The sequence below is a fragment of the Marmota monax genome, unplaced genomic scaffold (genome assembly GCF_021218885.2).
Source record: "Marmota monax isolate L192 unplaced genomic scaffold, Marmota_monax_Labrador192_F-V1.1 WCK01_AAM20220418_F8-fsc00129, whole genome shotgun sequence".
Taxonomy (NCBI): domain Eukaryota; kingdom Metazoa; phylum Chordata; class Mammalia; order Rodentia; family Sciuridae; genus Marmota; species Marmota monax.
Window position 1 is genome coordinate 1,166,960 of NW_026693811.1, and position 23,588 is coordinate 1,190,547.

At 37.3% G+C, this 23,588-nt stretch overlaps 1 protein-coding gene across 2 annotated transcripts in view; it reads right to left on the bottom strand.

Annotated features, from left to right (window-relative positions):
• Ly75 (lymphocyte antigen 75) overlaps positions 1 to 23,588 on the bottom strand; it is a 136,288-nt gene that overhangs the window by 101,005 nt on the left and 11,695 nt on the right. For both annotated transcript variants that reach the window (XM_046462300.2, XM_046462299.2), the window contains exons 4-10: positions 22,616 to 22,780; positions 14,339 to 14,449; positions 6,981 to 7,121; positions 3,871 to 4,062; positions 2,823 to 2,980; positions 1,370 to 1,480; positions 126 to 214 (exon numbers count right to left, since the gene is read on the bottom strand). In XM_046462300.2, coding sequence (XP_046318256.1) covers positions 126 to 214; positions 1,370 to 1,480; positions 2,823 to 2,980; positions 3,871 to 4,062; positions 6,981 to 7,121; positions 14,339 to 14,449; positions 22,616 to 22,780 — 967 coding nt within the window. The remainder of the gene's footprint in view (positions 1 to 125; positions 215 to 1,369; positions 1,481 to 2,822; positions 2,981 to 3,870; positions 4,063 to 6,980; positions 7,122 to 14,338; positions 14,450 to 22,615; positions 22,781 to 23,588) is intronic.

A 23,588-nucleotide genomic window follows, 5' to 3' on the forward strand; every position in this document is an offset into this window, starting at 1 on the left:
AAGAACCACTTTGGCAAATGTTTCACAATCACTGAATTAAAGATGCCCCATTTTCTCAGGCAGATTGTTTAGTATAAGAACTCAGAGTTAAAAGTTTACTAGTACAGGTTTACTGATGGTCACACCTGTTAGTGATGGTCAAATTGCAGTTTGTTCCAAAAGGGACCTCATCCTTGTAAATCTTGTAACAGGTTTCTCCATGTCTCTTCCAGCCCTAAATCAGAGTAGAAATAGCATCACATTGTTTCCTGCACTTGATGGTGTCCCCCTCTGACAATCAAGTTCTGCTACATTGATAACATTTACAAGTTGTGCAAACTGAGGACATGGCCAGTGAAGTCATACATGATGAGGGTGGCTTGCAACTTCATAAATGACCTCTGTAAGACTGTGCCAAACAGAAGGTGTGGCATAATCCTCTTTACCCCTAGGGCCTGGCCTACCATAAAACAATTGTTGGATTTTTAAAAATAAGTCTCAGTGGCAGAACAGCAAGGGCTATACTCAGCATAAAGTGGACACTGTTACTGAAGGGAAAGCAAGGAACGAGAGACGGGTAAACAAGAAATGAAAGACGGAGACCAGTTCATTTGTTAGAGCTGACCAATAAAGGCCATCTCTCTGTAGGAGAGAGGGCAAAACAGAAAAAAAAATTGTTGGTTGGATTATTATTATTTTTGAATTTAAGGGCACCACATCCCCAGTTTTACTTTGTATTTTATTTAGAGACAGGGTCTCACTGAGTTACTTATCACCTCACTTTTGCTGAGGCTGGCTTTGAACTCGCAATCTTCCTGCTTCAGCCTCCAGGGATTAGAGGTGTGTGCCAACCACCCAGCAGTTGAATCATTTTTCAACAGGAATAATATCAGTAGAGGAAGTAAGGATATCAGTATTTTTTTTTTTTTTAAAATTGTAGTTATAGATAGACAGAATGCCTTTATTTTATTTGTTTATTTTTATGTGGTACTAAGGCTTGAACCCAGTGCCTCACACATGCTAGGCAGCTGCTCTGCCACTCAGCCCCAGCCCAGGATATTAATATGAAGGATAGTAATCATTCACTTTTTGTGTGTGTGTGGCATTGGGGATTGAACCCAGTGCCTTGGGCATTAGAGGCAAGCACTCTACCAACAGAGCTATATCCCTAATTGTTCACATTTTTATAGAAATCCACAAAAGCATGTCTTGTTTCATTGTGTGAGAACACCAGTATGTTATGACTCCTGTCTTCTGGCTTGCTGTAATGTAAATGAACAGAAGCTACTGTCTCTTCTGTTTTGCAAATCCAAATTGTTAAGGTCTCAACTACCATCTCTAACCAAGAAGTTGTAATTCTGCTTAAGCAAAATTAAGGGATTTTACATACCTCATCTGGAGGACACATCTTATCAGATCTTGAGTCATTCATTTTTTGTCCTTTTTTCTTACATATATATTTAAGTTTCTCTTCACATGATTGGACTTTCCAGTAACCTAGCTTTTAAAATCAAAGAGAGAGATAAATATATTTGCTCATGAAAGAAATTATTTGCCACACATTTAGAACTGAGTCCACAGAGAGAAGGTTTGGCTCTCAGCCTTTTATCTCTCAGCATTGTCTCCTGGTCACAGTGTGGATGAGTTTCATTTTCCTAAAGGCCTAACAATAAAACCACCAAAGGACACTTGGCCTAGAAGTAAAAGTGAGAAGAACTTCTCCACAAACAGTTCAAGCACTCTATTCTTCCTTCCTATGACATGGCTAAAGTCTGTGCAAGGTTCAATTTGCGTGGCACATCGGCTAAGTCCCAGACTCAGTTTCCTCAGATACATAATGATGGTGGTCCAAGAGCTAGTCTTCAAGAATTCTAGAATCAAAAGTTTCTTTCAAGTCTACTTCAGTCTACACTTCAACATTGTCTCTTTAAAGTATGCCACCTAAAATTAATTTTGCCTAATTGAGCAAGTTACTTTGCTTTCTTGAAGTTAGACTTTAACAGATGAGTTGTGCTGAGGACTGGTTTTGAACACCAGAATGCTGTCTAGGTATGCCTTCTGTTCACTTTTGCTAATGCCACCTCACTTCCATTTTTGATACTCTTGTAAAGACATCTTGGATATTCTTTAAAATAGAGTATACCAGATGTGACATCTTTCCAAATATATCTTTACTACTAAAACACTTCTGAACAAAGCATTTATTGCTTCCACTTAAGTCTCTCTAGATGGCTGGGTGACACGTCATAATCAATTACAGTTTTCTGCAGGAAAGTGATATAAACAAAAATGCAGAGGTACGTATATCCTTTCTGAAGTCACAGTCTGTTTTAGGTGCTTAACTAAAGTATGTTCAATAAATATTTAGGCAATCCACAGGAGTAAGGTGTTTTTATGAATGAGTTTTTGAATTTTTACTTAAAATTAAAATATTAAAAAAGTGTTTTTAATGCCATCCTCAAACTAGAATTGATATGAAATTTGATCTGAACACAAAAAGATGGGGCTTTTCGGGTTAAATTGTGGCTACCTGCCAAATATGACACTGATGGCAGAAAGGCTGATGGAGACCCTGATCTGGGAGACAGCGGGTTATGAGAGCCACTCTGGCACAGAATCTGAGTTACACAGAGTCTCTAGATCTGCTTCAGTCAGAACAGACACTGTCAGAAAGTGGACTGACTGCTTATTTAGTAACTGCTTTTATTTCCCAAGAAAGATAGTCTATAAACTTCTCACCTTTTATTTTCTTAGCTTAAACATAAATACCATAATCAAAGGAATCTTAATATTATTATTACATATAACAGTAAGACAATAAAGACACCACAGAGGTCTCCTACCTTTCCTAAACAGGAAACACAGTTGGGAGTCTTATTATAGGGTATGTTTGGCTCATTCTCATTCCAGTATGTTAGAGTTACTTCAGTACCATCTGACCACTGAAACAAAGTTGGTCTATTGATGTTCCTAAGTCCCGTCCATATTTCTTCTTTGGCATCTAAAAAAAAAATGCTTTGTTTGGCTTTACTAGACTACATTCTTGAATATGTATATTGTTACTGATTTTTATATTCTGATATAAGTTTTAAGAGCCTTTATGGTACTGTTAAATAGCCTATTAAAATTTCAATGAGGCAGGGCTGGGATTGTGGATCACTGGTAGAGCGGTCGCCTAGCACGTGCCCTGGGTTCCATCCTCAGCACCACATAAAAATAAGTAAATAAAATAAAGATATTGTGTCCAACTATAACTAAAAAATTAGATATTTTTTAAAAATTTCAATGAGGCAGGTAGATGAACACAATATCTTTTATTTATTTTTATGTGTTGCTGAGGATTGAACCCAGTACCTCACAGTGTGAGGCAAGTGCTCTACCACTGAGCTACAACTCAGCCCTACTAGCTACTATTATTAGAGAATCCTAGGCAGAAGGTATGGTAATAGCAGTCTGTTATAGCTGTGTCTACCAGAAAATTAGCTTCCAAAAAATTACAAAAGTAAAATAATCATCACTTAGGTTTTTGGAGGAAATGAAATAGAATTTAGCTTATGAGAAGAGACAGATTATTCAATCAACCTTTTACTGCCAAATTAGTAGCCACTAGGGCATATGTGACTATATAAACCAAAATGTAATAAAATTAAATAAAAAGAATAATTCAGTTCCTCAGTTTCTCTAGCTACATTTCAAGTGCTCAAAAGCCATGTTGGATGGTGGCCAGTGTATTGGACAGCGCAGACTACAACATAGTTCCATCCAACAGAAAAGCCTGTGGACAGGGTCGTTGTAAGATTTCATTCCCACCAAGAGTCTGAAAGCAGGGATATTTTATAATGTTTAAGCCTCTAAAATGGGGTATTAAAAAAAAAAAAAAAAACAACTTACCCCTATTATGGAATTTTGTGACAACCACCTCCACATCTGCTAAAGAATGAATGCTGATTAGGTCACTACTGAAGGCATTGCATTTCTTATGTGCCTCATCCCAGGAACCAGTTTCATTTACCAGCAGATAGCAAAATCCATTATTTGGCAGCCAGCCTTCTTCACAGCGGGTATGTGAATATGTCCAAACATCTGGGAGAAAAGCAGCAATTTATATTCCAGGAAAGCTATATCTATTTTGAATCAACAACATTACAAAATTTTCTGTTTTGAATCATGAGGCTTCTGGAAAATTGGGCAATCTGATGACAGATCCTTGAGTAATATGAATTTATGTTGTACCTAATATATACCTGGTGTCATAAGAATTCCTGCAGGGATTCAGATAATGAATCATTATTATCATTACATGATGTGACTGTAATGTGACAGAAATATGCTGTGTGGCTGGGGATAGATTATTTAAGGGTATAGACACAATCAAGGGAGATATTGCCCTTAGTCCTAAAAGAAGAAAGATGTAGGTTAAGCCAGTTGCTTGAATCTTTTTCTGGTTCTGGGATTTGTTAGGTTCCCTTCCAGTCTCTGCTGTTGTAAAGATTAGCATGAGCTCAAGCCTTCTTTTCTTGTATGGCCAGCTTAGTAAGGGAATATGCATTAAAGCTCACTTTTAACCAAAGGACAGGCAGAGATTTCAGGAACAGAATGAGACATGGGCTCACTTCACACCCAAGAGACAGTAGCAATGGAAGGAAAGAGCAAATGACATCTCTGGACCTCTTCTTTCCTCCCTCTGCTAGACCGATGGTCCTTATAGAATGTGATTCTTTGTTTTGCCCGTGCTAAAACTCACAAGTAAAGGTCTAGTCTTTCTGGAGAAAAAGAGTCAGGTATAAAGCCATACAAAATACTTCTATCCTTGTTAACAAAACTAGAAAGTAGCTGGTTACTCAGACTTCACCTTCCACTTGGAAGGTTTACTGCAAGAAAACACAGCATCTTAAGAGGTTTGTTTTTTACTAAAGGATAAAAATTCAGGTTCAACTAGCCTCTCATAATTACAAGATAACTCAATTAACTTTAAGGTTCTGAATAGCGTTCATTTATTACTACTGTGTTTTACAGTTACTATAAAAGAACAGATGGAAAAATCACACATAATTGAACTTAAAACAATCATTTTCATATTCTAGTCTTTGTCTCTATGAATACATATTTTTACAAGATTAAAATGATAAGTAGGCATATCATTTTGTTCTGCTTTTTCTATTTCCTGCTGGCACAGTTATAATAAATGCATATTATTCAATCATGTGAAAACATCATGATTTACTTAATAATTGCTACTTTGAGATATTTACTTAATCTAACATCAGTTGCTCTAGCTTATTTTCATTTGTGCTGGCTTCTCTATTATGCTTTTTGTTGTATGGATTATATTTGGCTTATATTAACTTGGAAGATAAATATTCATTCCCCTTATTATCTTAAAACATTTTCCTATATTCTTTATTTCTTTTTTGGTACTAGGGATTGAACTCAGGGGCACTCTACCACTGAGACATATTCCCAGCCCTATTTTGTCTTTTATTTAGAGAACAGGGTCTCACTGAGTTGCTCAGCACCTTGCCGTTGCTGAGTCTGGCTTTAAACTCAAGATTCTCCTGTCTCAGTCTCCTGAGCCTCTGGGACTACAGGTAGGCTTGCCACCACACCCAGCTGGGATATTCTTGATAGGAAGTGTATTTTTTTTCCCTCAAAAAAAAAAAAAAAAATAGCTCAATGCTCCTTTTTGGATGACAAGAAATTTGATTGATTTTTTTCACTTCCCACATAATTCCTTAAAGCAGGACATTTAAAAATTCCCTTTTCCCCCTCCCAGTTATGAATCTGAGTTTTTCTCATTCAGTGAAGAATTAATCAAATTTCAGGTATACACTGGGCCTGGTGCTCAACAATCCAAGGTACTCTTCTTTATTCTTGTAAATACTCCTCAAACCTCCATTCCTCAAAAACTTCAGCTGGTCTCCTGTCTCTTTCCTCACACTTCCCTGAACAATCTCCTCATTGTAGATACTTTGTCCTGCACTTCTCATTTTACTGGGTTCTTTCAATTCAAAGACCTAAAGAACCAGCCTGGCATAAAAGGATAGAGGAGGTCTGGGTGTTGTGGGGCAGGGGCTGGGAGAGCCTGGGGGTATCCTGTGTCCACAGGTCTTGATTTTTCACAAAGGCATGCAATATATAAGGCCTGTCCTCATAGCAGTGGCTCTCAGACTTGAGCATGCAGGGTCACCTGGAGGGCTTCTTAAAACACAGATTCCTAGGGGCTGGGGTTATGGCTCAGTGGTAGAGCGCTTGCCTAGCATGGGTGAGGTCCTGGGTTCAATCCTCAGCACCACATAAAGATAAATAAAGATATTGTGTCCAACTAAAACTAAAAAATATTTAAAAACAAAACAAAACAAGAACATAGATTCCTAGACACCATGCCTACAGTTTCTGATTCAGTAAATCTGGGTAAGCCCTGCAATCTGTATTTCTAATGGCACAGGTGATGCCACTGTGCTTGGTCTGGTCACCACATTTGAGAACTACTGCTCTAGAGGAACAAGAGTGATCCGTGAGCAGAAATACACTTCCTATCAAGAATATCCCAGCTGGGTGTGGTGACAAGCATACCTGTAATCCCAGAGGCTCAGGAGACTGAGACAGGAGAATCTTGAGTTTAAAGCCAGACTCAGCAATGGCAAGGTGCTGAGCAACTCAGAGACCCTGTTCTCTAAATAAAATACAAAATAGGGCTGGGAATATGTCTCAGTGGTAGAGTGCCCCTGAGTTCAATCCCCAGTACCAAAAAATAAAAATAAATACCTCTGCCATCTAATGGGCATATACATATTTTTACCTGATATTCTTCATTGCCTCAACTACAGATTTTTTCATATGCAGTTGGTAATATCTAATGATAGGGTCAAAAATTAAATACTTTCCTATATTGGCAGTATCAGATGAAGGAAAGGTGGAGATAAGTATCTGAGATGGATTTCACTTGACCTCACAAAATTGCAGCTTTAAGATTTATTTGTAAGAGCAACTGAGGAAGATACCTGTTAACTCCACAGTATTATTTAATGGTTTCTTGCAGACGTATGATAGTTGAGCTTCACAGGAAATACTCTGCCACAGACCAGACTCGGCATCCATTCCAGCACAGCTTGATCCACCTATTATTAGTGCCTTTGGCATATCTTAAAAAGTAGGATTTTCAAAGAGTTAGAAGAACAAGGTTAGAATCAGGGTGGTGGTTAGAAAAAATATTTCACATTACATTTTTTGCCTTTATGAGAATTCATCATTTAGTTAAAATTTTAATTAAATTGAATTGTATAAAATGGATATTAATATATACAACTTTTCTTTCTTTTAAAATACAAGTGAGGGGGTGGATATTCTAACATATTATAGCTAATTTAAAACACAAAAATAAAAACCAAACTTGTCACTAAGAATAAAAATTTTTGCCATATATCTTGTGGCTGATAATCTCTAATAAATATTTATTGCTAATCTATATTTATTATATGATGAAAATATTAATCTATGATTTTGTAATGCCTTTAAGACCTTAAATTAAAAATTTAAAAAAATAAATTAAGGATTGGGTGTAACTCAATGATAGAATGCTTGCCTAGCATATGCAAGACCCTAGGTTTGATCATTAGTGCCACTACTAATTTATTTATTATAAATAAATATATATATATATATATTATTTAAAAAGATTAAATTATACTTAAAGACAATAGGTTGTTAATTCATTAGAAATGAGAAAATTTAGTTAACTAAAGTGACACTTAAGTACTTAACCCATTTTCCTTATATATGAACAGAATGTTTTGTACTGAAATTAATGTTAACCTTTAGGTTTTCCTTTTCTTTTTTTTAAATTTTTATTGTTGGTTGTTCAAAACATTACATAGTTCTTGACATATCATATTTCACACTTTGATTCAAGTGGGTTATGAACTCCCATTTTTACCCTGTATACAGATTGCAGAATCACATTGGTTACATATCCACTGATTTACATATTGCCATACTAGTGTCTGTTGTATTCTGCTGCCTTTCCTATCCTCTACTATCCCCCCTCTCCTCCCCTCCCCTCCCCTCCCCTCTTCTCTCTCTACCCCATCTACTGTAATTCATTTCTCCCCCTTGTTTTTTTTTTTCCCTTTCCCCTCACTTCCTCTTGTTTGTAATTTTGTATAACCCTGAGGGTCTCCTTCCATTTCCATGCAATTTCCCTTCTCTCTCCCTTTCCCTCCTACCTCTCATCCCTGTTTAATGTTAATCTTCTTCTCATGCTCTTCCTCCCTACTCTGTTCTTAGTTACTCTCCTTATATCAAAGAAGACATTTGGCATTTGTTTTTTAGGGATTGGCTAGCTTCACTTAGCATAATCTGCTCTAATGCCATCCATTTCCCTGCAAATTCTATGATTTTGTCATTTTTTAATGCAGAGTAACACTCCATTGTGTATAAATGCCACATTATTTTATCCATTCGTCTATTGGAGGGCATCTAGGTTGGTTCCACAGTCTTGCTATTGTGAACTGTGCTGCTATGAACATCGATGTAGCAGTGTCCCTGTAGTATGCTCTTTTTAGGTCTTTAGGGAATAGACCAAGAAGGGGCATAGCTGGGTCAAATGATGGTTCCATTCCCAGCTTTCCAAGAAATCTCCATACTGCTTTCCAAATTGGCCACAACAATTTGCAGTCCCACAGAGCAATGTACAAGTGTACACTTTTCCCCACATCCTAGCCAGCACTTGTTGTTGTTTGACTTCATAATGGCTGCCAATCTTACTGGAGTGAGATGGTATCTTAGGGTGGTTTTGATTTGCATTTCTCTGACTGCTAGGGATGGTGAGCATTTTTTCATGTACTTGTTGATTGATTGTATGTCCTCCTCTGAGAAGTGTCTGTTCAGGTCCTTGGCCCATTTGTTGATTGGGTTATTTGTTTTCTTATTGTTTAATATTTTGAGTTCTTTGTATACTCTGGATATTAGGGCTCTATCTGAAGTGTGAGGAGTAAAGATTTGTTCCCAGGATGTAGGCTCCCTATTTACCTCTCATATTGTTTCTTTTGCTGAGAAAAAACTTTTTAGTTTGAGTAAGTCCCATTTGTTGATTCTAGTTATTAACTCTTGTGCTATGGGTGTCCTATTAAGGAATTTGGAGCCTAACCCCACAGTATGTAGATCGTAGCCAACTTTTTCTTCTATCAGACGCAGTGTCTCTGATTTGATATCAAGCTCCTTGATCCATTTTGAGTTAACTTTTGTGCATGGCGAGAGAAAGGGATTCAGTTTCATTTTGTTGCATATGGATTTCCAGTTTTCCCAGCACCATTTGTTGAAGATGTTATCCTTCCTCCATTGCATGCTTTTAGCCCCTTTATCAAATATAAGATAGTTGTAATTTTGTGGATTGGTTTCTGTGTCCTCTATTCTGTACCATTGGTCCACCTGCCTGTTTTGGTACCAGTACCATGCTGTTTTTGTTACTATTGCTCTGTAGTATAGTTTGAAGTCTGGTATTGCTATACCGCCTGATTCACACTTCCTGCTTAGAGTTGTTTTTGCTATTCTGGGTCTTTTATTTTTCCATATGAATTTCACGATTGCTTTATCTATTTCTACAAGAAATGCCATTGGGATTTTGATTGGCATTGCATTAAACCTATAGAGAAATTTTGGTAATATCGCCATTTTGATGATGTTAGTTCTGCCTATCCATGAACAGGGTATATTTTTCCATCTTCTAAGATCTTCTTCTATTTCTCTCTATAGGGTTCTGTAGTTTTCATCGTATAAGTCTTTCACCTCTTTTGTTAGGTTGATTCCCAAGTATTTTATTTTTTTTGAGGGTATTGTGAATGGAGTGGTTGTCGTCATTTCCATTTCAGAGGATTTGTCGCTGATATACAGGAATGCCTTTGATTTATGCGTGTTGATTTTATATCCTGCCACTTTGCTGAATTCATTTATTAGCTCTAATAATTTCTTTGTAGACCCTTTTGGGTCTGCTAGGTATAGAATCATGTCTTCTGCAAATAGTGATAATTTAAGTTCTTCTTTTCCTATTTTTATGCCTTTAATTTCTTTGATCTGTCTAATTGCTCTGGCCAGTGTTTTGAGAACTATGTTGAACAGAAGTGATGAGAGAGGGCATCCCTGTCTTGTTCCAGATTTTAGAGGGAATGCCTTCAATTTTTCTCCATTCAGAATGATGCTAGCCTGAGGCTTAGCATAGATAGCTTTTACAATATTGAGGTATGTTCCTGTTATCCCTAGTTTTTCTAGAGTTTTGAACATGAAGGGATGCTGTACTTTGTCGAATGCTTTTTCTGCATCTATCGAGATGATCATATGGTTCTTATCTTTAAGTCTATTGATGTGGTGAATAACATTAATTGATTTCCGTATATTGAACCAGCCTTGCATCCCAGGGATGAATCCTACTTGATCATGGTGCACAATTTTTTTGATATGTTTTTGAATCTGATTCACCAGAATTTTATTGACGATTTTTGCATCTAGATTCATTACAGATATTGGTCTGTAGTTTTCTTTCTTTGAAGTGTCTTTGCCTGGTTTAGGAATCAGGGTGATGTTGGCCTCGTAGAATGAATTTGGAAGTTCTCCCTCTTTCTCTATTTCCTGGAATAGCTTGCAAAGTATTGGTATTAGTTCTTCTTTAAAGATATTGTAAAACTCTGCTGTATACCCATCTGGTCCTGGGCTTTTCTTAGTTGGTAGTCTTTTGCTGGCTTCTTCTATTTCCTCAATTGATATTGGTCTGTTTAGGTTGTCTATATCCTCCTGACTCAATCTGGGTAGATCATATGACTTAAGAAATTTATCGATGCCTTCACTATCTTCTATTTTATTGGAGTATAAGGATTCAAAATAATTTCTAATTATCTTCTGTATTTCTGAAGTGTCTGTTGTGATATTGCCTTTTTCATCCCGTATGCTAGTAATTTGAGTTCTCTCTCTTCTTCTCTTCGCTAGCATCGCTAAGGGTCTGTCAATCTTATTTATTTTTTCAAAGAACCAACTTTTAGTTTTGTCAATTTTTTCAATTGTTTCTTTTGTTTCGATTTCATTAATTTCAGCTCTGATTTTAATTATTTCTTGCCTTCTACTTCTTTTGCTGTTGTTTTGCTCTTCTTTTTCTAGGATTTTGAGATGAAGTGTGAGATCATTTATTTGTTGGTTTTTTCTTTTTTTAAGGAATGAACTCCAGGCAATGAATTGACCTCTTAGAACTGCTTTCAATGTGTCCCACAGATTCCGATATGTTGTGTCTGTGTTTTCATTTATCTCTAAGAATTTTTTAATTTCCTCCTTGATGTCTTCTATAACCCATTGATCATTCAGTAACCTATTGTTCATTCTCCAAGTGATGCATGATTTTTCCTTCCTTCTTTTATCGTTGATTTCCAGTTTCATTTCATTATGATCAGATAACATGCATGGTATTATCTCTACTCCTTTATAATGTCTAAGAGTTGCCCTGTGACATAATATATGATCTATTTTTGAGAAGGATCCATGTGCTGCTGAGAAAAAAGTGTAACTGCTTGATGTTGGGTGGCATAATCTATATATGTCAATTAAGTCTAGGTTATTAATTGTATTATTGAGTTCTATAGTTTCTTTATTCAACTTTTGTTTGGAAGATTTGTCCAGTGGTGACAGAGGTGTGTTGAAGTCTCCCATAATTATTGTATGGTGGTCTATTAGACTCTTGAACTTGAGAAGAGTTTGTTTGATGAACATAGCTGCACCATTGTTTGGACCATATATATTTATGATTGTTATGTCTTGATGGTGTATGGATCCCTTGAGCAGTATGTAGTGTCCCTCTTTATCCCTTTTGATTAACTTTGGCTTGACATCTATTTTATTTGATATGAGTATGGACACTCCTGCTTGTTTCCGAAGTCCATATGAGTGATATGATTTTTCCCAACCTTTGACCTTCAGTCTATGTATGTCTTTTCCTATCAAATGCGTCTCCTGTAGGCAGCATATTGTTGGATCTTTTTTTTTTTTGATCCTTTCTACTAGCCTGTGTCTCTTAATTGGTGAGTTTAAGCCATTAACATTTAGGGTTATTATTGAGATATGGATTGTTCTTCCAGCCATATTTGTTTATTTATTTTACTTAACATAGTTTGTTTTTCCACTTTCATTATTTTTTCCCTTTACTGTACTACCTCCCACTGTTGGTTTTCATTGTTATTTTCCATTTCTTCTTCCTGTAGTGTTTTTCTGAGGATGTTTTGAAGAGATGGTTTTCTAGCTGCAAATTCTTTTAACTTTTGTTTATCGTGGAAGGTTTTAAATTCATCTTCCATCCTGAAGCTTAATTTTGCTGGATACACAATTCTTGGTTGGAACCCATTTTCTTTCAGCGTTTGAAATATTTTGATCCAGGATCTTCTAGCTTTCAGAGTCTGTGTTGAGAGATCAGCTGTTATCCTGATTGGTTTACCCCTAAATGTAATCTGCTTCCTTTCTCTTGAAGCTTTTAAAATTCTCTCCTTATTCTGTATGTTGGGCATCTTCATTATAATGTGTCTAGGTGTGGATCTCTTATGATTTTGCACATTCGGCGTCCTGTAGGCTTCTAGGATTTGGGATTCTGTCTCATTCCTCAAGTCTGGGAAGTTTTCTCGTATTATTTCGTTGAACAGATTGTCATTCCTTTGGTTTGGACCTCTATACCTTCCTGTATCCCAATGACTCTTAAGTTTGGTCTCTTTATGTTATCCCATATTTCTTGGATGTTCTGCTCATGGTTTCTTAACAGTCTCGCTGAGCTGTCTATGTTCTTTTCAAGTTGAAATACTTTGTCTTCATTGTCTGATGTTCTATCTTCTAAGTGTTCTACTCTGCTGGTAGTATTCTCATTTGAGTTTTTAAGTTGGTTTATTGCTTCCTGCATTTCTAGGATTTCTGTTTGTTTGTTTTTTATAACCTCTATCTCTCTGTATAGTTGATCTTTTGCTTCTTGGATTTGTTTATGTAACTCATTGTCGAAATGATCTTTCATTATCTGATTTTGCTGTCTAATGTCTTCCTTGAGACTCCAGATCATCTGAATCATGCAAATCCTGAATTCTTTATCTGACATTCCATCTGCTGCAGCTATTACCTCTTCTAAAGTTGAGTTGAACTGCATTGCTTGTGGTCCTTTCTTTCCTTGTCTTTCCATACTGCTCGAGTGTCTTTCTGCTTGGTGAAACTGTTGTGTTATTGAATTTTCCCCCTATATATTTATATTGCTCTTGTATAGTTGCAAAGTCTCCCTTGCAGGGGCGGGCGGCAGCTGTGCTCCTCCTCCAATTGGGGTGATCTGTCTATCACACCGGCAGGCCACTGAGCCCCTTCTCCAGGTCACGTGGTCTGCCTACCTTGTGAGCAATGGCTGGACCCCTCCTCCAATAGAGATGATCTGTCTACCACGCTGGCGGGCCGCTGAGCCTGTTCTCCAGGTTGCAGGTCTGCGTACCTTGCAGGCGCAGGTGGCGGCTGTGCCCCTCCTCCAATTGGGGTGATCTTTCAACTAGGCTGGCGGGCTGCTGGGCCCCTTCTCCGGGATGCGCAGTCTGCCTACCTTGTGGGCGGCAGCTGGGCCCTTCCTCCAATTGGGGTGATGTGTCCCTGGGCCTGTTCTGCCGGTCAGTCGCAGGTCTGCTTACCTTGCAGGCGCGGGCGGCGGCTCTGCCTCTCCTCCAATTGGGGTGATGTGTCTACCATGCCGGCGGGCCGCTGGGCCTGTTCTGCAGGTCGGTCGCAGGTCTGCCTACCTTGCAGGCTCGGGAGGTGGCTATGCTCTGCCCCTCCTCCAATTGGGGTGATGTGTCCACCACGCCGGTGGGCCGCTGGGCCTGCTCCGCCGGTCGGTCGCAGGTCTGCCTCACTTTTAGGTTTTTCATTTGTCATATTTTATTTTTAAAAAGGTACCTCATTCTTCCTTTGGGGGAAAAAGATTTTTTTGGCTAAACAGGGTTTTAATCATTATAAAATTTTCCTTGTGTTATTTATTTATAATAAATTATAGCCATTATGCTATTAGTACTTGGGTGCCAGAATGGGGAGACCCCAAGGATTTGAAATATAAGGGAATATTTCTGCATTAGAGTTAAGTTGTAGATGGACACAACATGGGCAAGTCATGGACATGTCAAGACCCCTAAGGGACCCAGTATGGTTCCTCGCCAAGTGGTGGTTCTCATTCTACTCTGGTTTAGGGAAAAAAAAATCTGAGAAGTAATCACAAGATTTATCAGTTCTTGAAACTTTTAAAAGATCTCAGAGAGTGAGAAGCCCTTGTTTTCTGAAGCTTTTGCTCTATAGGCAAAATGGGTGGGGGAAGAACAATTACCTGAGTCCCAGTTGAGAAAGCTTAATGGCTTGTGATCTGACCATTCCCAGCCTCTAGCTGAGTACAGCTGATTTAATCCAATCCAGAACATTCTAGCAATGCCTTCTTGTCCTGTAAAAATTATATAATTTTAAAAAGTGATAAAATTATTTGGGTTATTATTCTCCAACTCAGATTAGATTTCAATAAATAGCAAACCTCCTGAAGGCTTTGATTGTATCAGTAATCCAGGTAGGAGAATGTCTAGGCAACAAAGATGAGTGATGTTGATAGACAACAGAGCCTCAGACCGTGGAAAAGGTCAAAGGCTGGTAAGTTCCTCAATTCTGCTTCCTGTTATCTTGTCCAACTCCCTTCTTCTAAGGTAAAAACAGACTTCTTAGAGTAGCTGTTTCACAGTCTATTTTTAACTCTCTTGTACTGATTTAGAATACTTATCAAAAGCAGTTTCTCATGTATATCTAGGTTTTGAAGATCTGATTTCATTCTAGATTGATAGTGTGATTCAGTAAGTACATATTATTTTCCAGCTATTATTTCCCTTATAAAAATTTTAATCTAAAAGAAGGAAACATACAGATCCTCCACATGGTGAACCATTTTGGAGTGGGTCAGAAATATGTATAGGATTGTATTTCACAGGGTATGGAGATATTTCACAGGGTATCGAGTATATGGCTCTGGAGTCCAAGAGAACGTTTAGGCTAGAGAAACAGAAGAGTCACACACACACACACACACACACACACACACACACACACCCATGTGTGCACAAGAGTGGACATACATTATTCAAATTTATTATTTGACAACCAGATCACATACACACAAACACAATCATGTGTGTACAAGAGTAGACTACATCATTCAAATTTATTATTTGACAACCAGATATCATCAACAAAAAAGAGAAAGAGAAGCATAGTGAGGCTGATTGCTGATATGCCATTCAACGTGCACACACCCATGAAACACAGATGTAATCATGCTTGTATGGGTCCTTGTGTGTTGGAAAAAGATCATGTGAATGATTGTAAGGATTTCCACCACTATCAAGGAAGCCAACAGCATTATTCAGAAACCTGTCAAGATCTCATCAATACATGAAAGAAGGCTAAAAAATAAATTGAAGGCCAAGTAGAAGAGATACAGCAATGGATGAAATGGTCTCTCAATAACAAACAGGATGCTGACCAACAGGAAGAGCTTTATAAAGGTTGAAATCTTTATAAATTTTTTGAATTTGTTTTCAGCAGTAAAACACTTGCTAGTGGTTTTTAATTACTCCCAGGAAATTATGTATGATTTGTTATAGATATATCTGCATTATAGATATACACAATATATATATATATATATATATATATATATATATATATAATATTGTAATATATGCGATAAGTATTATATATACATATTATACATATATACACATACATAGTTATCATATTCATGATACACACACACATACACTCTGTGTGATTTGCATATAGAAAACCCATCCACACTTTTAAGGGCTTTCAAGGACACTGCTGACTACACATAATCTTTGCTGAGGACGTCAGAACCCTAATGCCTAAAGAAGGACTTCCCTGGAACTAAAACCAAGAGAGTGGAATAGATTTCCTGGATAGAGAAGAAAGAGCAAAGAGACCAAGAGCAGTAGCCCAGATATTGCTGGGTTGAAGTGATGGGAGGAGCCTGGGAAGATGATGGTGAGGACAGAGCCTTAATCATTGCTCTACCGAGAAGCAAATGTGAGATCGGATGGGGAAATGCAAAAAGGTTTGTCTCTTTTCTCAAAGAAGCAGATGGTTAGGATATTCTAATAAGGAAGGAGAAGGTGAATACTGGGGTAGATGCCTTGAGCAGAAGGCTGAAAAGCTTTGGAGTTATCCTTCTCTTTAATCTTCTCTATAAGCATATGCAAGGGCTGCCCACACTGGCATACAAAGACTGTGAAGATTTAATCTAATATAAAATTTTCCCTATTAATAAATGCAATAGATTTTCCAACATTCCTCGGAGGTTCTGGAAACTGACATATTTCTGGTACTCCACACTGAATCACAACCCTGGTATTCTGAATTCCTTTCATTGGTTTCTACTGGGGACAGTATGGAGGACAAATCCTTCCTATTCATCCCAAATTCAATTCCATGCCTTCCACGAAGTCTGTTCCAATATCCTCCAACAGGAAGCAGTCGCTCCCTCTGAACACTCCTCTCACTTATCTGCATATGGCAAGTACACATTTACATCATGGGATTTTGTGACACAGATGTGCTCCTGATCTGCTTCAATATAGTGTAGTCTTGGTGATTTGTACTGATGACTTCACTGGAATCAGGATTTTAAAAATGTGATAGTATTGGCAAACACAAATTTACTTAAGGTGTCTATTGCTCTGTGCATGACAATGAGAAATGGATAAATTCTAAAAGTACTGGTAGGGTAATTATAAAGAATAGAGATTTATTATATGGCTTGGACAATCTGAAGCTAGAGTTTTTATTCCACACACAGTCCAGATAAGACATTGATCAACTTGAGACTGTACCTACCCGAACCTTTGCCATTAAAAGACAGATTGCTAGCATAAAATCTCATACCTAAATCAAATGGGTGTCCACTAAAGTAGGTATTTTTTTCTCTTTTTTAATATTCATTTTTTAGTTGTAGATGGACACAATACCTTTATTTTATTTATTTTTTTATGTGGTACTGAGAATTGAACCCAGGGCCTCGCACGTGCTAGGTGAGTGCTCTACTGCTGAGCCACAACCCCAGACCTTTAATTTGTTTTTAATTGACATATACTAGTTGTACATATTTTGTGTGTGTGTGTATGTCTGTGTGTGTGTGTGTGTGTGTGTTACCGGAATTGAACCTGGGGCAATCTACCACTGAGCTACATTCTCCAGCCTTTTTATTTATTCATATATTTATTTTATTTTTGAGACAGGGTCTAGTTAATTTGCTGAGGTTGGCCTCAAACTTGCAAGCTTCAGCCTCTCAAGTCACTGTGATTTCAGGTGCGTGCCACCATGCCAGGCTCAATGTGATATTTTGATACATGTACGTATCATGTAAATATACCATCAGGGTAGATAGCATAATCACAACCTTAAACATTTATCTTTTCCTGTGATAAGAACATTCCAAATCCTCTCTACCTATTTTTTTATTTTTTATTTTTTTAGTTGTAGACGGACATAATACCTTTATTTTGTTTGTTTTCTATTTTTATGTGGTGCTGGGGATTGAATCCAGTGCCTCATGCATGCTAGACAAGCGCTTGAGGAGAAGGCTGAAAGGCTTTGGAGTTATCTGAGCCACAACCCACAACCCCTAGCCAGACCCCTCTACCTAGTTGGATATATTCAATACATAGTTGTCAACTTCAGTCACCCTACTGTGCAACAGAACACCAGAACTTATCTCTCTTAACTGTAACTTTGAACCCATTGACCAATCTTTCCGTCCCCCATCTCCCTACCTCCCCACTGCTCTCTTTAGCCTTTAGTAATCACTATTCTACTTTTTATTTCTATGAGAGACTCTTTTAGAGTGCACATATGAGTGAGAGCATGTGGCATTTGGCTTTCTGTGGCTGACTTACTGCACTTAACAAAATGTCCTACAGGCTCATCCACAGTGTCACCAATGACAGGACTCCATCCTTTTGGTGACTGAATAGTATTTCAGTGTGTATAAGTAACACATTTCCTTTATCCATTTCATCCACTGATAGACATGTAGGTTGATTCCATGTTTTGGCCACTGTGAACAGTGCTGTGATCAGCACAGGGGAGCAGATCTCTCTGTGACATACTGATATCATTTCCTTTGGCTATCTACTCAGCAGTGGGATTGCTAGAGAGTTCTATTTTTTAATATTTTCAGGTACCTCCATGCCTTTTACCATAATGACTATGCTAATTTACATCCTTAATAGTGTATTCTCCTTTCTCTACATCCTCACCAGCATTTGTCCTTCTTTGTCTTTTTGATAATAGCCATTGTAACAGATGTGAGGTCTCACTCTGGTTTTGATTTGCATTTCCCTGATGGCTAGTGATGTTGAGCATTTATATATGTCTTTTGGCTATCTGTATGCCATTTGTGGATGACTATTTTTTTGGTGACAGGGTATTGCTAAGCTGCTTAGGACTTTGCTAAGTTGTGGAGGCTAGTTTTGAACTCATGATCCTTTGCCTCAGCCTCCCAAATTGCTGGGATTACAGGCGTGCACCATCATGCCTGGCTCTGTTTAGGTCTTTAGCCCATTTTTTTTCTTCATGCCGGGGATTAAAACCAGGGGCATTTAATCAGTGAGCCACATCGCAGGCATTTTAAATTTCTTATTTTAAGACAGGGTCTCGCTAAGTTGCTTAGGACCTCATTAAGTTACTGAGGCTGGCAGTGAACTCATGATCCTCCTGCCTCAGTCTCCTGAGCCGCTGGGATTGTAAGCATGTGCCACTGTATCTGTCCTTTACCCCATTTTAATCAATTATTGGGTTTTTGTTTGTTTTGGCTATTGAGTTGTTTAAACTCCTTATAAGTTATGGATACTAACCCTTTCTGAGATATAGTTTGCAAATAGGTGGGAGGCCACCTCTGAGCTATTAGCATAGCCTCTACTCAGCCTTGAAGCCAAGGAGATTTTGGTCTGGCATTGCAAGTCATTTTGTGGCTTATTACCCAAAGCACCGTGACCTCAGTCTTCACTAGGCTATAGAGGCTTCTCTGTAGCTCTGGAGTTGAGCATTACCCATTGGACTTGGACAGCCCACCCCCTGCCTTATTTGGTGAAGAATATTTTATGGAAAAGCCTTTGTATATCCCTCATATAAAAATAAAAAACACAGGCTCACTCTCTCTTCTTCCAGTGTGGAAGCAGAACACTTAAGGTCGCAGAGCTGTCCTGCCTTTGATCTCTCAAAATTATTTCTGTGTCATGTGATTTTTTTGCAATATTTTGCAGCCAACTCACTACATGCAGGAGAACACAGTTTATCTTGCCTGTGCAAGATGCAGGCGAGAAAAATTTTTTTCTCAATCTGTACATTATGAGGTGGCTATTTCTTAACTGTTCCAGAGACCCCTATTCAGACCTGAGTACACTTCTATTCCTTTTCCCACAATGAGAGACTGGCCTGATAATAGTCATGTGTCTGAAAAGAGCCAAAAAACCTCTTATAATGCATCAGAAAAGCTATAACCAGCAGGGGCCCTAATCTAGAAGTGTCCTAGCATTGGGGCACTGGTCAAAGTGGTGTAAGGTGAATAACCCCTGGGGTGGAGGCAAATTAGGAAGAATGGAAGTGTGCTGTTCCTGCTCTGGGGATTCTTGGGTTCTCTTACGTAGTAGCATAAATATGTTGGTTACAGGTCCTGGCAAGGCCAGAGATATGGAAAATCTGAGTCCCAGCAAAATCCGATGAGCACAAAGAAACCAAATATATTATCCCCAGAGAATGTGTATTCATAAAATAAAACCAAAACAAAATTAAGTCTAAAAGAAAAGTCTTTTAGACTGCATGAGACTTAACTTCAATAGGGGTGCTTCTGCATTTTTTTCTGGCAGTTGATTCCCTAGTCTCACCCCACCATTATCTACCAAAGTCAAAAGTTGTTTGGGAACAACATACTCCATTATATATGCTCTGCATAGCAACAACTCTTATCTCCGCAAGTAGATCAAGCACTTTGGTTACGGAATCTCTGATTCACATTTGTTGGCCTCATTACTTCTAGTTCAATGTTAACAAACGACTGTGTGCAATAAAGGGATTCTTTTTTTAAGCTTATTTTTATCAGTGTATTAAAATTACACATATTAGTGGGATTCATTAGGCCATATTCCTACAAGCACATTACATAATTTGATCAATCTCATTCTCCAGAACCTTTCCTTTTCCTCCCTTCTTCCCTATAAAGGGATTCTTTTTTTTTTTTTTTAATATTTATTTGTTTATTTTTTTTAGTTGTTGTTGGACACCAATACCTTTATTTTATTTGTTTATTTTTATGTAGTGCTGAGGATTGAACTCAGGCCCTCACATGTGCTGGCGAGCACTCTAACACTGAGCCACAACCCCAGCCCTAAAGGGATTCTTAATAGAAACTACTTTGGATGCTTGAGATTTAGATGTTAAAGTCCAGCTTTTTCCAGGGTCTTGGGGAAACCAGCAATTATAATTAGTCCTATTGATATGCTATTTAGCTCTCTTGCTAGAAGAGGAGCTTGGAACATTAGAAACAGATATACTTATAAATTTACTGATATCCATAAACTACGGGGAGTAACTGCTGGGTTGGGGGACATTAAGGTTTTTCACAGAACTACTGCACTTCTGTGCAAGTTAGCAAAGAAACGTGATGCATAAAGACTCAACACAACATTCCTTGTTCCAACTGCATCATCAGACGTTTGGTAGGATGGTGAGAGTCACTCTTTATACTTTCTTCCTTCACTGAAGTCATCACTTTCCCAAAGTCAATACTCTAGGAGGCTTAACTTTAGTGGCCCTTTTGATTCTCAATGATATTTTTTGTAAGGCTTTAGTGAAGTCTATAATAGAATTCCACTGCCAAACACTGACCGATTAGGCTTATTTGACAGATTTTTATTCTAAAGTTCTGATTATTCAACTCCCAGACAATAAAAGAAAAGGATAAAGTTCTAAGTAAGAAAGCAGGTCTGGATAAAGGTTTAGGCAAAAAGCATGAAAAAAGACTAGTAGACTTTCAATGATTAAAAAAAAATAAAGATATATATATATATAGTGTAAGTATTATAGCAAAAAACTAAGGGCTCTGTGGTTCCATATGTTGACATTCAAATCCTAATTCTGATATTTCTTAGCTATGTGATATTGGGTATGTTTTTTCTAAATATCAATTTCCTGATCTGATGATAAAGATACTTGCTGGGGTGTACTGATGATTAACTTCTTTGGAGAAAAAGCCTTGTTCATTGTTAGCATTTATTCAAATATTTATATTCATTATAACACAGGGACAGGATTCACCTGAAATACTTAGTAAATAGATATTTGTTTACTATATGCCAGTAAGGCTTATAGTTTTGTGCCAAAGTAAAACAATAACCTACCTCTGCTTACAAAGAACTTACAGTCTTCTAAAAGGTGAACACCCAATACAATTTGTTTTCAAGTGAGACTATTCAAATTTAGGTTGTGCTATGTATTTGTAAGTGACTTTGAACAAAATACACTTCCTTTATGATCCTCACATTCCTCATCTGCAAAATGAGCATAGCAATAATACTAGCCTCTTAGGGCTCCTATACAGCATTAAATAAGATAATGTCTGAAAACAATTTAGTAATATGTTCTAGAACATCGTTATCATATGTTATCACTATTTTTTCATTCAGAGAATAAATTATTAAAACTGAGAAACTTAGATTTTTTCTGATTTAAAAAATAATGTAAAACTTTCTGTTTATTAGCTTTTTCTTTCAAGAGTATGATGGGAAAATTTACAGAATCTTACTGGGTACATAAAAGAAGACCTAAAGAGAAAAGAAATGCCATTTTTATAAATGAGAAGACTTCATATAGAGACAGACTAATCCTAATTAATCTGATTCAACACAATTCCAATGGAAAATCTTCATAGGGTTTTCACTGAAATTAACAAGGTGTTCCTGAAATTCATATGAAAGAATAAATGATCTCTTTTAGTTTTGTGTTCTTACCTATATAATTTAAATTTTCATAATTAAAAATTCAAAAATTACCACTACCATCCTATAAACAAAACAAAATTCTATCCATTCTATACATCTGTGTTATATCCACTTTAAGATTTCTTAAAACTCTCTTTGTTTCTCCTCGAGGACTGCGAGGACTGTATTTCTCCACTTGAATGTGAGGATTTTTTACTGAGGCCATATAGTAGGATCCAACCATCTGCTTACCTTCCTTGAATTTTCTACTTTTCAGTGTTCAAAGAGCTTATTGTTCACTTTTTCAAATCCTTTTGCTTAGGTTAAGGTAGCAGTTTAATCTTCTACCCTGTTTTCTAAGTATCAATCTCTCTTTAGTCTCCATCTCAACATGTATTCTCAATACATGGAATATGTTTACATTCAGTAGTTTGGCAACTTCAGTGTTGAAGTTTAAATCCCAAAAGAAGACAGAAAAGATACACATAAAACAACACGCCTGGATATGAAAGTAGAAGGAGGAAGTGTCTTCACAATTTCAACAATTTTCTCTGCAACATGCAAGTCAAACCTACCTTGGAGGTAAGTTAATTCAGCTGCACTGCTGATGCTCAGTAAGTCAGCTCCTTGACTCTGACACGAAATGTAAGCTTCTTTCCAAGAAAGAGTTGCCTGATTATTAAACTGGTAGCAACTTCCAATCTGCTCATTCTTTTGCCAATTACCTTCACAGCCATTTTCTGTTGATAAAAGATTACTTAGTGATCATAAAGTAAAGGCATAACATTTTCTATTCCTTGGTCTGCTTACAATACTGCAATTCAATTTGCTTACTCTTAGGATGTGCCAAAGTGGAGGCTGCCATTGCTTGTTTAGACCATATTTTGATTTTTTGGTATAATGAAATTGAAGTCAGAGGACAGCAAATATTCAGGTTGATGAAAGCTGCCACTGTCCCTTTGTCCCCTATCAGCTACAATGCCATGTTTTCACCTGTGCTCCTGCTTGTCCTGTGCTTGAAGGTGGGAGTCTTAACGTGTACAGGTGTGGAATGCTCAGCTAAGGGAAAACAAGCTCACTGGAACATGGTGGGAGATGGTAGAGGGTTTGCTCACGACCTATAGAGAAACCAGTGAGTATTCAAGTGTATACACAGACATGCCATTTAAATGGCTAAGATATGGAACACAGACCATAAATATGGACTCTTATTTTGGAAACTAAGTCCAAGATTGTTCTTAATATTTTAGCAGATGGTTGAATATATGATATAACTAATATTATGTGTTTCACTATATATGAAATAATTAATATTATGTAATTTGTTATATATGAAATATTCAATATCATATAATTCACTTTATATATGCACATTTATATTACATATATAGGTATAGAAATATGTATGTGCTTTTTTAAATATACATCATATATTCTTTAGTAAATATATAAAGTAGGGGCTTGGGCTGTAGCTCAGTGGTAAAGTGCTTGCCTAGCATGTGTGAGGCATTGGGTTCGATCCTCAGCACCACATAAAAATAAATAAAG